The 16,126-nt window shown below is 38.8% G+C and overlaps 1 protein-coding gene and 1 pseudogene across 3 annotated transcripts in view; one reads left to right on the top strand and one right to left on the bottom strand.

Moving 5' to 3' along the window:
* Positions 1 to 16,126, bottom strand: part of IRAG2 (inositol 1,4,5-triphosphate receptor associated 2) — a 111,458-nt gene that overhangs the window by 13,111 nt on the left and 82,221 nt on the right. For all 3 annotated transcript variants that reach the window (XM_054443129.2, XM_054443130.2, XM_054443132.2), the window contains 7 exons: positions 15,997 to 16,061; positions 15,695 to 15,802; positions 11,953 to 12,023; positions 7,343 to 7,400; positions 5,872 to 5,935; positions 5,759 to 5,786; positions 5,352 to 5,492 (listed from right to left, as the gene is read on the bottom strand). In XM_054443129.2, coding sequence (XP_054299104.1) covers positions 5,352 to 5,492; positions 5,759 to 5,786; positions 5,872 to 5,935; positions 7,343 to 7,400; positions 11,953 to 12,023; positions 15,695 to 15,802; positions 15,997 to 16,061 — 535 coding nt within the window. The remainder of the gene's footprint in view (positions 1 to 5,351; positions 5,493 to 5,758; positions 5,787 to 5,871; positions 5,936 to 7,342; positions 7,401 to 11,952; positions 12,024 to 15,694; positions 15,803 to 15,996; positions 16,062 to 16,126) is intronic.
* Positions 1,517 to 3,028, top strand: LOC129009840 (centromere protein U-like; annotated as a pseudogene).

The following is a 16,126-nucleotide window of genomic DNA, read 5'->3' as shown; positions in this document are numbered from 1 at the left end:
GAGGAATACTTCCAAGCTCATTCTATGAAGTCCACATTACCTTAATGCCAAAGCCAGAAAAAGACATTAAAGAAAAAAAACTACAGACCAATATCTCTGATAAATATTAATGTAAACATTCTCAACAAAATACTAGTAGACTGAATTCAACAGCACACAAAAAGGATTATACATCATGTACAAATAGGATTTATTTCTATAATGTTAGGGTGGTTTAACATATGAAAATCAATCAACATAATATACCACATTAACAAAAAGGAGGACAAAAACCATATGGTGATTTCAACTGATGGAGAAAAAGCATGTGTTAAGATTGAACACACTTTTATGATTAAAAACCACAAAAACTAGGAATACTAACAAAAAGATGCAAAAAACCACACATTATTTTTACTATGTCACTGAAGTGCTAATTTAAAAAAATAGAAATAGAAGAAAATTACCTTAACCTAATAAAAGTTATATATGAAAACCCCACTACAATTATACTCAGTGGTGAAAGACTGAAAGCTTATTCCTTTACGGTCAGGAACAAGGCAAAGATGCCCACTCTCACCAATATTATTCAACATAATACTGGAAGTTCTAGCCAGAACAATTAGGCAAGGAAAATAATGAAAAGTTATCCAAATCAGAAAGGAAGAAGTCAAATCATTTCTGTTTGTAGATGATATGATCTCATACATAGTAAACACTAAAAATTCCACCAAAAAAAACCTGTTAGAACTAATATACACATTCAACAAAATTGTAGGGTACAAAATTAACACAAAAAATTAGTTGTCTTTCTACACACTAACAATTTCCAAAAAAGAAATTAAGAAAACAATTCCCTTTACAATAGCATCAAAATGAATAAAATACTGAAGAATAAACCTAACAAAGGAGATAAAAGAGATGTACACTGAAAACCACAAAACATTTCTGAAAAAAATTAAAGACACAAATAAATGGAAAGACACCCTGTGTTCATGGGTTGGTAGACCTAATTTTGTTAAGATATCTATACTACCCAAAGTGATATACAGATTCAAGGGCGTCTCTATCAAAATCCCAATGGCATTTTTTTTTTTTTTGCAGAAATAGAAAAATTTATCCCAAAATTCATATGGAATCTAAAGGGACCCTAATAGCCAAAACACTTTTGAAAAAGAAAAAGTAGGAGGACTCACACTTCCTAATTTTAAAACATATTACAATGCTACAATAATTAAAACAGTGTGGTACTGACATAAAAACAGACATATAGACCAATGGAATAGAATTAAAAGCCCAGAAATAAATGTATATGAAATGATCTTCAACCAGGGTGCCAAGAATCCACAATGAGGAAAGGATGGTCTCTTCAACAAAATATTGCTGAGAAAACTCGATATCCACATGCAAAAGAATGAAGTTGGACCCTTACCTTACATCAGATATGAAAATTAACTCAAAATGGATTAAATACCTAAAAGTAAGACCCCAAACTAGAAAACTCCTAGAAGAAAACATAAGGGAAAAGCTACAGGACATGGGTTTTGGCAATGATTTCTTGGATATAACACCAAGAGCACAGATGACAAAAGTGAAAATAGACAAATGGAACTACATCAGATTTAAAAGTCTTTATACATCAAAGGACCCAGTCAACAGAAAAGGCAACCTATAGAATGGGAGAAAATATTTTCAAACCATACAACTGATAAGGGGTTAATATCCGCACTATATAAAGAACTCCTGCAACTCAACAATTAAAAATCCAAATAACTCAATTAAAAAATGGAAAGAGAGTGGTCTGATGGCCCTGCCACATTGAGTGCAGCCTCCCGGGCATGCCGGTCCATGATATTCAAAGAACATTTTATGAAGAACACATTCTGTGAAAGATAAAGCTGGTCAAAAGTGCAAGCCTACCAATGTGTTTGATTTTCCTAATAATTCTGCCATCTCAAGAATTGGCAGGCTTGGTGAAAATGAGAAAGATGAAGAACCTTATGAAACCTTTGATCCTCCTTTACACAGCTCATCTATGTATGCCAATGAAGAATTCTCCAAATATTGTGGATTATCTATCACTTCAACTCCTCCAGGAAAAGAAGCAAAAAGGAGCTCGAGCACTTCTGCAAATGAAGAAAGTGAAAACGAATCTGCAAAAATGAGTGCAAAAAGCCAGGAAGAAAACTCAAACTCATTAGCGATGAGTCTGAAAGCACTGAAGAAAGTGATGTGAGAAGAAAAGTTAAGTCAGTGGAGAAAATAAGGACCCAACAACACGAGGCTATTCCAACTACAGCATCTTCAGCCCTTTCAGAGAAACCAGCTGACTCAGTCACTTCCAAAAAGATAGGACCCATTAGTGACCAGCCATCTGTTGAAAAAGACACACTGACAACAGAAAGTCAAGCAGAAGCCAGAAAAAAAGGGAATACATCTCATGGCAAAAGGAAGAAATCAAGAAGTGAAGCAATAGACTAAGGTATTTCCAACATTGTGCATATTTGGTGTCTGGAAGGAAAGAAAACCAGCGACATCATGGAATTGAATATTGTTTTGCCTGCATTTGAGAAAATCCTCGTCCAGTATAAACATAGAATAGAATCTAAAATTTGTAAGAAACACATCAATAAATTTTATTTTACTAGTAAAGAACAACTCAACAAAATGCTTAAAAACTCCAGATATTGAAAAATCTGAAAAAGAAGAATGCTAAGGTAATTTCAGATATCAAAAAGAAATGACAGTGTTTGACTGAAGTCCAGGATGAGCTGCTTTGGTTACAGCCACCAACTGAAACAACTACAAACAAAGTATTATGAACTTAAGGAGAGAACAGTCTTCCCTTAGGAATGCAGCTATTTCTTATCTAATTCAAAACAGCTCCATCGGAAGTATTCAGATGTTCAGGAGAAAGAACCAAACGTAAAGGAAACATAAGATTCATCCAGCCTTCCAGGTGTTATTTAAAGCAGGAACACTTTTGGGAGCTGAAAACCTTCTGTAAAATATCAACCATCAATGGGAGAAGCTCCTCCACAAGGAATGAGAGACCAGTCTACTAAAATATGCCTATAGAAAGATTACTCTTATGCTACTATGTTACCTTCTGAAATCGTACTTTTTTTTTTTTTTTTTGAGATAGAGTCTTGCTCTGTCACCCAGGCTGGAGTGCAATGGCATGATTTCGCCTCACTGCAACCTCCACCTCCTGAGTTCAAGCGATTCTTCTGCCTCAGCCTCCCAAGTAGCTGAGATTACAGGTGTGTGCCACTATGCCCCGTTAATTTTTTTTTTTTGAGATGGAGTTTCACTCTTGTTGCCCAGGCTGGAGTGCAGTGGTGTGTTCTCGGCTGACTGCAACTTCTGCCTCCCGGGTTCAAGCGCTTCTCCTGCCTCAGCCTCCCAAGTAGCTGGGACTACAGGCGCCCGCCACCACACCTGGCTAATATTTGTATTTTTGGTAGAGATGGTGTTTCACCATGTTGGCCAGGCTGGTCTCAAACTCCTGACCTCAGGCGATCTGCCTGCCTCAGCCTCCCAAAGTGCTGGGATTACAGGAGTGAGACACTGCGCCCAGCCCTGAAACTGTACTTTTATAAATAACATTTTTTTTCTGCAAAGAAAATAGAAAGGGACTTTAATAGACATTTTTCCAAAGCTGATGTACAAATGGCCAGCAAGCACATGAAAAGATGCACAATATCATTATCCATTAGAGAAATACAAACCAAACCACAATAAGATACCACCTCACATCCATTAGGGTGGCTATCATAAAATCAAACAGAAAATAACAAGTGTTGGTGAAGATTTGGAGAAATCGGAACCTTTGTGCACTGTTGGTAACAATCTAAAATGATATAGCTGCTATGAAAAACAGTACAGTGGTTTCTAAAAAATTAAAAATATAATTACTATATGACCTAGCAAGCCCACTCCTGAGTCCAGATATAATCAAAAGAACGGTAAGCAAGGTCTCCAAGGGTCTCCAAGAGATATTTATACACCTCTGTTTCTAACAGCACTATTCACAATAGCCAAGAAGTGGATGCAACCCAAATGCCCATCGATGAATGAATAGATAAGCAAAAATTGATAGCTACAAGAGAATTTTATTGATCCTTAAAAAAGAAGGAAATCTGCTCACATGCTATAATATGGATAAGCCTTGAAGACATTATGCTAAGTGAAATAAGCCAGTTACAAAAGACAAGTACTGTATGAATCCACTTACGCAAAGTCCCTAAAGTTGTCAAATTCATAGAGTCAGTAGGATAATGGTTACCAGGGGATGGGGTAAGGAGGAAAAGGGAAATTAACAGGTACAGAGTTTCAAGATCTGTTTTGCAACAATGTAAATAAACTTACATTGAACTGTGCACTTGAAGATGTTCAAGATGATAAATTTTATGTTACATATTTTATCACAGTAAAAAATAACATGATTCTTTTCCATGGTTTCTCAATTTTAATGTCCTTCATCCAAAACTAAGCCTACTAATTTTCCAGCTCATCTCTAAATGTATGGTAACTTCACCATATGGAAAGATAATAGTAGTTGTTACACTCCTATGCACCCCCATTCTTCTCTCAGTACTCTACAGCAGGCTTGCCCATCATCTGCAAGACTGAATCAGTTACTATTCTCTTTCCTCAGTTAATCATAAATGGAAATAGACTCGATTCTCTTCTTTGAAGCTTAAAATTGATATTATTTCCTATGTCAGTTTTCTGCATGATTCCTTTTCTGCCTGAAATTTGAAAATCCAGAGAAAAGGCAGATGACTCATGCAACCTACTTTAAAAAGACATTTTTCATTTTATAGCTGATACTCTCCTATTAGTGAAACTTTTATTTCAGCCTGATCCTGCATTCTTACTTTCTATGATTCACATTTGGGTCAGGCAGAGCTTGGTACCTGGTACTGGTTTGGGTCATACAAGTAATTTCATATGTAATTATGAACGTGTTATTGAAAATATGACCAAATGTTTTCTGTGGGTGTTTTTTGTTTTGTTTTTGAGACAGGGTCTCACTCTGTCACTCAAGCTGTTGTGCAATGGTGTGATTATAGCTCCCTGCAATCTCCAACTCCTGGGCTCAAATGATCCTCCTGCCTCAGCCTCCCAAGTAGTTGGGACTACAGGCACACACCACCACACCTGGCTGATTTTTTTTTTTTTTTTGGTAGAGATGGGGTCCCACTATGTTGCCCAGGCTGATCTTGAACTCCTGGCCTCAAGTGATCCTCCTGCCTTGGTCTCCCATGATCCACCTGCCTTGGCCTCCCAAAGTGCAGGGATTATAGGTGTGAGCCACTGTGCCTGGCTAGACCAAATGTTTGTATCTCAAATGTTCTGATTCTCACCTCTAATAGTTTTAAACAGTTAGTGATTTCTTTCTTCAAATTTTCTTCTGCCAAGTCACGGGACCTCTCTTCAAGCTTCACTCTCTTCTCCAAGGTAAACCAGTCACACTTAAATCCCAAAGATAATCTGAGAAATTCTGCCTGTTGTCAAAATAATGTGAGGGTGAGGAGGAGGAGAGAAAACTGGATGTGGTCAGATGTTTCAGTTTAATACTGTTTTATACTGAGGCATTTCTTTCTCCCCCCAGCAACATAATGCTGACATGCACGGGGTTCACCAGCACTGAGTCACAGCCAAGCCAAACAGACACTGAGCATATGAGAGCTTGTGCCAAAACATGAAGTGACTGTAGCGGGTGAGTCTGGAACACTTTTTTAAATGGAAAAAAAATTTGCTTTAAACTCACCTCCACCTCCTTCTCATTAGCAGAAGTGCTGTAGGATAAGACAAAAAACATATTTAAACATAATCCAACAGAAAAATAAAACATGTTAACATGCTACATGAAGAAGCACTTACTTCTCACTTTGTCTAAAGTTAACCGATTTCACGGTGGTTACAGGAAGAGGGGAAACCACAGAGTCTATTAAAATATAATAAAATATTATTTGGTTAAAAAGGCTTGACATGTAAAAGCACATTTGATCTAACGTTATATCTCCACTAAACAAAAGTATTGCATTTAAATATGTCTGAGATGATCGCCAGCTAATAATGTATGCGCTTAAATTATAATGTTATGCTAAGCTATTGGGATCACAATGCCATTAAAATCATTTGTTTATACCTCCGCATGTGAATAGTCTTTCATACTTAAAGATGTCTCAGAATCAAGCAACAGCCCAATTTGTTCTCTTTGCATTTGCATGTTTGCTATACTTGATCCCATGGCTAAAAGCCTAAACCTCCTACTGGTATCCTGGTTCTTCTTTGGATCAAGGCTTTATTAGCAGTAGCAGGAACAGTAGTAGCAATAATAATACTGGTAACAATAACAGTGACAATAAACATGGCATCAACCATGGCTTTATTATATTGCCAACACAGAGCAAAGCATTTTACACATATGATTTTATGACAACTTTACCAAGGACTATGTATTAATTATTAAGAGCATTAGATTTAAAGTCAAACAAACTTGGTTTATATCTGAGCTTTGTTTGAATCTACAGTTATGTGATCTTGAACAAGTCACAAACTCATTAAGCCATCTAAGATAAGATTGATAAGATAAAGATATCATCTAAGATAAGATTGATTTTTTTATAATAGTAACTAACTTTTATGAGAACTTTGGTGCCAGACACTTTTCTAAGTGCTTCATACATATTAATTTATTCCATCCTCACAGCAAACCTTCTGCTGTAGATACTTTTATTGTCCACATTTTATAGGCTAGGCAACTGAATCACAATTTACCACCTCACATAGTATTTGGAGGACTAAATAAAACTATGCACATGAAATTAGCCTAGTTCTCAGCATAGAATATATTCTCAATTAAGTGTACTTTTCTTCTTTTCATTTTCCTCTTGCAAATGAGAAAATTGAGACTTAAGTAACTTTCCAAGAGCGATAGCTAGTCAGAGATCGATCCCATGTAGAGTCTCTATGACTCCAAAGCCTGAACTCTATCCACTATTCCATCCCAATGGAGGTAGGCTAAGGCAGAAAGCATATTAGCACTTATTCTGTAAATAGTGGCTTTACTTTTAGACGGGATACTAAAAAAGAACTCAAAGTAGAGCATCGCATTTGCCACCAATATTGGCTTGGTTCTCAGTTCACAATAGAGCACCAGTTATTACGAGCTTTCTGGGATCGAACAGTCAACACAATGCAAATGTGGCTTTTTGAAAATGACACAAATGGAATCAATAATTGGTCCTATAATTTGTAAGTGATATACTTTTATTCCGACAGATTTCAGCCACAAAAATATCAGCAGAGAACAAAAGTTCACATGGGGATTGAAAGAAACATTCCTTACCTCCTGAAGCATGTTCTTTTTTATGTTCTTCTATTGTTTGTGGTTCCTCTTTGGCTTCCTAAAATCAGAAGATTTTACCGCTGTACACAGAGTGGAAATACTTCATAACCAGTCATTTTGCTACATCCTGTCCTCTCCTAAGCCTACTCTGACAAAAACACTGTATAACAGCAGTCCGCAACCTTTTTGGTACCAGGGGCCAGTTTCCTGGAAGACAGTTTTTCCACGGGGGTGAGGTAAGGGGGAAATAGTTTCGGAAGGAAACTGTGCCACCTCAGATCATCAGGCGTTATTCTCCTAAGGAACATGCAATCTAGATGCCTCGCTTGCACAGTTCACAATAGGATTCGTGGGAATCTAATGCCACCGCTGATTTGACAGGAGGCGGAGGTCAGGTTGTCATGTTCCCTGGCCTGCCGCTCACCTCCTGCTGTGCGGCGCAATTCCTAACAGACTCGAATGGGTTCTGATCCCTGGCTCAGCGACTGGGGACCCCTGCTCTACAGTTTTTAATGCTGTTAAGAAGGAAATAAAATTGGCTGCAAGGGGGCTTCCAATCTAGTTGAAGCAAAAAGGGCGTAAATACATGAAAAGATGCAAACATGATGTGAATTACAACAATGCAAACTAGGATTAATTGCCAAATAAATGAGATAGATAGACAAGTGCTCTGAATAGGAAGGAGATGGCTGGGCGCTGTGGCTCAGGCCTGTAATCTCAACACTTTGGGAGGCTGAGGCAGATGGATCACCTGAGGTCAGGAGTTCAAGACCAGCCTGGCCAACATGGCAAAACCCCGTCTCTACTAAAAATACAAAAATTAGCCAGGGGTGGTGGTGCGGGCCTATAATCCCAGCTGCTCTGAAGGCTGAGGGGAGGCAGAGGTTGCAGTGAACCGAGATCATGCCACTGCACTCCAACCTAGGCAGCCGTGCAAAGCTCTGTCTCAACAAAAAAAAAAAAAAAAAAAAAAAGGAAGGAGAGTGGCACCATGACACCATGACTTGAGTAGCATGGAATTTCTGCAGACAAGGAACATGCTGAAGTTTGATGAAGAGGTAGGACTGGATAGATGAAGAGGTAAGGTGTGGGTGATATAGGGCTATCACATGGAGTTTTCTAGATAGGTTTTTGGAGAAATTGTGATGAAGATGGCTGCTAAGACAGTGTTATGTTAGGCTTTTACCACATATAGACATGTTTTAAGGTCACATAAGGAGTTGTGTGTGGCTGCTGTTTCCGGTTCTTCCTCTCCCATTCGTGATCAGTTAACTACTCTACCCCTTTACACAACACTCCAAGGAAAGTGTTCTCACCAGCTATTAACTCCCTATTGCCAAATCCAGTGGATAATTTTCAGTCTTTATCTTGACCTTACTATAGCATCTAAAATTATCTATACATCCCTTCCCCTTGAAGATTTTTTCCGCTCGATTTCCCTCTTCTGATGCCCCAGCCCCGCATCACTACAACAGCCCGTTCTCAGTCTCCTCTGCCTTCTCTAGTAGATATTGTTAGCCAGGATTCTATTATCCTCAATGCTCCCTTCCTTCCTGCCACAGTCCTTGGGAAATCTCATCCACGCACTTGGATTTTTGCTGATAACTCACAAATATATGTCAGGTTTCAAAAACCGCACAGGTGAGTTTATGAATATGGGTATGCAGCCGTATATAAAATCTCCTTACTGACTATCAGTGTCTCAGATCAGCCTGAAATTTGACTTGTCTCAAACTGATCTGGTTTTACCCCACAAATTCTACTCTCCTTCCTCCTTCCCTACTGTCCTGTTATTCTATTCATTCGGTAGGTTAAGCCATAAGCCTGGGTATCTACCATTTCCCATACCCCTGACATGTCATCATCCTCTGTGAATTCTACCCCGAAATATTTCTCAAATTTATCTCCTTTTCTCCACCTTCACTAAATTCATACTACCTTCATCTCATCTGAATTGTCGCCATAGTATCCTAACCAGTCCCACAACTTCCAATGGCAAATTGATCCATTATTTTAAAAAGTGTCTTTATGTCTATTTTTTTTTGAGATGAGAAGGAATTTTATTTTCTCAGAAGATTCTACTATGAAAGAGTAAGGGACTTGAATTTTCTTCTGTTCATTTTTTACTGGGGGCAACCATTTTCAGCATATGTGCTAGCCAACACTATATCCTACCTATACAGCTGGCCCTCTGTATTTGTGGGTTTGCATCTATGGATTTAACTAAAAAAATGTAGTTAGGCCTACAATGGTTGTATCTGTACTGAACACACACAGATTTCCTTTCTTGTCATTATAACTATTTACATAGCATTTATACTGTATTAGGTATCATAAGTAGTCTAGAGATGATTTAAAGTATATAAGAGGATGTGTTAGTGATATGGGAGGTGGGAAGGGAAGTGCTGGATAGAGAAAAGTGGGGTCCCCGGTGAGGGCTCCACCCTCAGGCCTGTGCTCGCAGACCTATGTGAGAACAGGCACTCCTGTTTTTGTGTCTGAATGTTGTATTTTCTAACACCACTCTGGCCCACCACGCCCCTCATCCTGTACCAACATAAACCCGAGACCTTAGCGGGCACACAACACAAGCAGCTGAAGTGAGCACACAACACTGGCAGACCAGCAGACTGGCAGACTGACAATAGTGGAATGACATGGCAGAGAAAGAGAGAAGAGGGAGGATGTCTGGATGCCAAGGGGAGTTTAGCCTGGGGCAGTCGGAGAAGAGTATGGCCTCTGGGCAGCCTGACTCCAGGGGAATACCACCTTCCCATTCCACACCACCTTCCCACTCCATCCCCTCTTCTGGCTCCCCATCCATCTCACTGACAGCCACCTCTACCACTCAGTAAAACCTTGCACTCATCCTTCCAGCTCATGTGTGATCCCATCCTTTTGGGACGCTGAGCGACAGCTCAGGATACAGAAAGCTGTCACATTGGCCCTCTGCCCTTGTGACAAGGCTGAGAGTCCATTGAGCTAATTAACACACAAGCTGTCTGCAGATGGCAAATCTGAAAGAGCTTTGTAACACACACCCACTTGGACTTTGGGAATCACAGACACTGACCCCTAGATGCTGCCAGGGGAGCAGAGCCCAAAAGCACTTGCCCTGGCCTCTGCACCTGCTGGTCTGCATATTCCCCCTAGAGGTTTGAACTATGGGGTGACTAAGCAGGTGAGACACACCACTGCTGCATGTCCTGCAAGGGGAATCAGGGAACTCTCCCGTTTCATTAGGTTATATGCAAATACTATGCAATTTTTATATAAGAGACTTGAGCATTCTCTGATTTTGGTATCTGTGGGGTTCTTGGAATCAATCGCCTCTGGATAACAAAGGAAACGAATGACATCAGGTCATTGTTCCAAATCACAAATCCAATCATTTAACTATCTTCAGAATGAAATGCTGAAAAATTTTCATCTACTTTTTTGCCCCAAGTCTGTGTCACGGCCTCCTCTTAACTTGAGTTAGCTTGCATGGGTCTCTCTTTCTTGCAACCAAATGCTTAACTAGAACAATGCTTGTATATTGAGAAGAAAGAAACAATAATACGCACACACACACACACCCCTCCACACATACAACATAGCAAGACATAAGCAAGACCCTTGAAGAATCATGAAATTAGACCCGTAGTTACCTTTAATGATTATTAATTCATAGAAGTGGAAATGAGCCTTCTCTTTTTTTTTTTCTTTTTGAGACAGAGTCTTGCTCTGTTGCTCAGGTGGGAGTGCAGTGGCATGCTCATTGCTCACTGCAGCCTCAACCTCCTGGGCTCAATCGATCCATCTGCCTTGCCCTCCTATATAGCTGAGACAACAGTCAAGCACCACCATACCTGGCAGATTTGTTTTTATATTTTATAGAAACAGGGTCTCCCTATGTTACCCAGGCTGGCCTTAAACTCTTAGGCTCAAGCAATCCTTCTGCCTCAATCTCCCAAAGTGCTGGGATCACAGGCATGAGCCACCACTCTGGGCCTAATGAATTTTCTCTTTAAGGAAGGAATTTAACTCTTTTCTCTAATCATTTCCATCTCTCCTTATGTTTTATAGAGCTTTACCAGGCAACTGTAAAACTTTCAATGCCATTAACATGGTACTTCCTCCGTGACATGTTTTCTGGCCTGCTATCTCAAGCATTTTTTCTTTCAAATCACTAAGCACACTCTAATTATTCAGTAATTATCTGTTTCTTCACCTGATTAGAACATATCATTAGGATAGATACCACTGTTTTATTCAACTTCATTTATTAACGCATTCATTTATTTAAGCAGTCCTCTACTATTGAGAAATATTTAGCTTGTTTCCAATTGACTTTTGATGAATAAATGAGTGAGTGAATGAATGAATGAACAATAAATTAAGGTGGAGCTAGGAGGTCCTAGCTCTGACCCTGTTGTGTGACTTTAGACAAGTCACAAAAACACTTTGGCCTCAACTACTTTGCCTATAAAATATTAATTAAATTATATGAACTTCATAATATTTTGAAAGGATAAATGAGATAATACTTTTAAGACTACTTTTTAAAGGGATAGTTCTACCATTGTAAGATACCACCACCTTTGTTGTGAACATACGTATTTCCTTACCAGATTTAATATGGTTTTATCCTTCCTCGTAGAGTCTTGGAATGCAATATTATCATGAGCTGGACTTGTGCCTGTGAGAAACAGGAAACACACAAAACAGTTAGGCGGGCAGGAGCAAGTAAAAGAGGAGGAAACAGTAAGAGTGGCAACATGGGCTGACCAGTAACTGACAAAGGTCTTAACATATGAGACAAATTATGAACTACAAAAAATGTATACATGCCCATTGACTCAGAATTGGGATGGAGCAGCTAAGGCCATAAAAGATTTCTTAAAGGAAGTGAACGTCTGTACAAATAGCCTTCTAATAGGATTTTTTAAAAATCATTTTTTAGGCTGCTGCTGCTTTTTTTAATGGAACACATCACTGGTACAATAATAGAAAGTGGAGGGCGGAAGGATGAACAATTAGTAACTTAGTAGCTTTTTTAATAGCTTAACAGATTTTCTTTCAAAATTATATTTGCAAGGCTGATAACAAAAAATATGATATCCTTCTAAAACATGGTACCTTTCTAAATTAAATGTCATGAAACCAAGAAGAAAAGATGCACTTTTAACTTGTGCCATTCCTTTTGGTAAGTTCTGTTTATTTTTATGTACTTTATTTGTACTGAAATGTACCGGATAATTATTCTCCTGTTTACTCAGTCCATTGTCCTACATTTAGTTCAGTGCAGGCACAAAGGTCAGCAGATACAGACAGGTTTTGTTTCTTCCTTTTTAAGAGAAAAATATTTAAAGCGTGTATTATATTTGTAAAATTTATATGGAAATAAGAACAAAATAGTAAGCAATTTCTTCACAGCTATACAATTTTTTTCCTTATGGAAATGTTGTTTTAGGTTTTTTGTTTTGTTTTGTTTTGTTTTTGTTTTTTGTTTTTTTTTGAGACAGGGTCTCACTCTGCCACCCAGGCTGGAGGGCAGTGGCTTAGTCTCAGCTCACTGCAACCTCTGCCTCCCAGGCTCAAGCAATCCTACCTCCTCAGCCTCCTAAGTGTCTGGGACTGCAGGTATGCACCACCATGCCCAGCTAATTTTTGTATTTTTTTGCAGAGACGGGGTTTCACTATGTTGCCCAGGCTGGTCTTGAACTCTTGAGTTCAAGCAATCCTGGTGCCTCAGCCTCCCAAAGTGCTGGGATTATAGGCCTGAGCACCGTGCCTAGCCCTTACTTTAGTTTTTAAAAAATTTTAGGACAAGTAGTAGATTCGTATGGTTCATAAATCAAAAAGCGTAAAAATGTTTTACAGTGAAAATTTTTCCTCCCATCTATGACTTCCAGAAATCCAGTTTATCTCCCTAGACACAATGTTATTAAATTTTGTCTAGCTTTCCAGGGATATTTCATGCATACATAAAAACTTTTTCTTTGAGACCAGCCTAGGAAACATAGTGAGACCCCATCTTCACAATTTTTTTTTTTAATTAGTCGAACGTGGTGGCTTGTACCCGTAGTTCCAACTACTGAGGAACCTGGGACAGGAGGATCACGTGAGCCCAGGAATTTGAGGCTGCCGTGAGCTATGATTGTAACACTGCACTCCAGCCGGGGCAACAGAGTAAGACCGTCCCCACATGCACCAAAAACCAACTTTTTCTGTCCTTTTTTCCACAAAATTGTGTACACTATACATAACATTCTGTACTTTTTTTCCCCCAAGAAACAGTAGTCCTTTTATGTTATTGTAAGAAAAAAGTCTCCTTATTTATGTTTTATGCCTGCATATTAGTATTCTTTTACATGGATATGCCAAAATCTAGTATTTTGTTATTACAGACAATGCTGCAATATATAAGCATTTGCATATGTTATTTGGGAGGTGTGTACATATTATCTATAGGATAAATTCCTAGAAAATGAATAGTTGTATCAAAGGATATATACATTCAACATTTTGATAGATATTAGAACATTTCTCTCCATATTATAGTAGTCTTCCCTTATCCAAGGTTTAACTTTCCGTGGTTTCAGTTACCTGCTGTCAACCATGGTCTGAAAATATTACATACAATTATATATATTTGAGACGGAGTCTCGCTCTGTCGCCCAGGCTGGAGTGCAGTGGCGCAATCTCAGCTCACTGCAAGCTCCGCCTCCTGGGTTCACGCCATTCTCCTGCCTCAGCCTCCCAAGTAGCTGGGACTACAGGTGCCCGCCACCACGCCTGGGGAATTTTTTGTATTTTTAGTAGAGATGGGGTTCCACCGTGTTAGTCAGGATGGTCTCTCGATCTTCTGACCTCGTGATCTGCCTGCCTCAGCCTCCCAAAGTGCTGGGATTACAGGCGTGAGCCACCACACCCAGCCACAATAATATATTTTGAGAGAGAGAGAAACCACATTCACATAAGTTTTATTACAATATATTGCCAAGATTGTTCTATTTTATTACTAGTTATTGTTGTAAATATATAATTAATAAATTAAACTTATCGTAGGTATGTCTCTATAGCCAAAAACATAGTGTATATAGGATTTGGCACTATCATTAGTTTTGGGAATCCACTGGCGGTCTTGGAATGTAGCCCCAGTGAATACAAGGGGACTACTATATTTACAAAAAGTTACATTCCCTACAGCACTTTTCTTTTGTCCTTACAACTCTACCAACAGAGTGTAATCAAATTTATGCATCTTTGTCTATATGATAGGTAACAAATGGAACCTTGGTGTATTTTTAATTAAAAGATTTACTTATTAGATGTAAGGTGGAATACAAAGACATTCTGTAATTAACCCATGAAATGGATTCCATTTCTGCAATTTTGTGGCTATTCTATTTTAGCACCTCTGTCTCAAACTTAAATGTCGAGTTCAAACAATAGAATGTATTTTCTTTGGCCGGGCATGGTGGCTCACAACTGTAATCCCAACATTTTGGGAGGCCAAGGAGGGTGGATCACGAGGTCAGGAGATTGAGACCATCCTGGCTAACACGGTGAAACTCCGTCTCTACTAAAAATACAAAAAAATTAGCCGGGAGTGGTGGTGGGCACCTGTAGTCCCAGCTACTCGGGAGGCTGAGGCAGGAGAATGGTGTGAACCTGGGAGGCGGAGCTTGTAGTGAGCTGAGATCACACCACTGCACTCCAGCCTGGGCGACAGAGCGAGACTCCGTCTCAAAAAAAAAAAAAAAGAAAAGAAAAAGAATGAATTTTCCTTGATTGATTGATTTTTTTTTTTTATGGGAATTAGAGCCTATTCCTCTCATGAATGTCAGCTAAAGTGGTGTCTCACTGGGAACGGTCGAGAATAACTACATTGTTTTCAGAGTCAAGTAGCAGAAAAGGACCTAACAAACCATCTGGTTAGTTCTGTTGCCTCTGGGTGGACCATTGCTAATTGCTCCATCGTTCTAACCTGATAAATTCCAACTAGGATTCCAAGAATTTCCTAAGCAGGTGATGTCACTTCTGTGCTACAGTTGAGACCCAGTAAATTCCAGTCAATCTTTGCCATAGGAAATATTCGTCCCATTACAATATATCATAATTTTTGTTCTGGCTACAAAATCGAAAAAAATTGATACCATCCTTATGTGTGAAAGGCCATGGTTAGTTACCACTTGGATTTCTTTTCTGCAGACTATATCTTCAAAATTGTTTTATAAGAATTATTTTACAAAAAATTAATATTAAATAACACTATTGAGCTAGTGTGGATAGTTACTTCACTAGCTTATAGACTTGCTTAGTGTTTTAGAATGAAAATCATGCTTACACCTGTCAACATTTTACCTTGGGCCTCTATCATGGGAGAAGCTGATCTTGTATCCTCCTCTTTCTTACAGAGTGAGTTACTGTCGAGGTCACAAGAAGCCATATTCAGAATTTCTAATCCAGGATCTGTCAACAGGAGAAACAAATGGTGTGAATACTATGCACATAATATTATAGTATAGCATATTTAACTATACTATGCAAAAGGAGTATTTGCCTATGTTCCTCTCATTTGCTCACACCCCAGCAGGTCACAGAACATCAGGCTGAAAGCTGTAATACTAACAGTCTATTTTAATATTATTTCCAAATCCACTTACCACTTGAAGTTATAGTACTGTCTGTCGATGAAGTGCGTCTGGGTAATGGTAGTGAGGAATATTCCCTGCCAAAAAGATAGCAAACATGTTTTGGAATGTCAGGTCCAAATAATTCTCTTAAAACCAACTA

The sequence above is a fragment of the Pongo pygmaeus genome, chromosome 10 (assembly GCF_028885625.2).
Source record: "Pongo pygmaeus isolate AG05252 chromosome 10, NHGRI_mPonPyg2-v2.0_pri, whole genome shotgun sequence".
NCBI classification, from domain to species: domain Eukaryota; kingdom Metazoa; phylum Chordata; class Mammalia; order Primates; family Hominidae; genus Pongo; species Pongo pygmaeus.
Note: the sequence above shows the minus strand (reverse complement) of the source record. Positions and strands in the feature narration are given on the sequence as shown.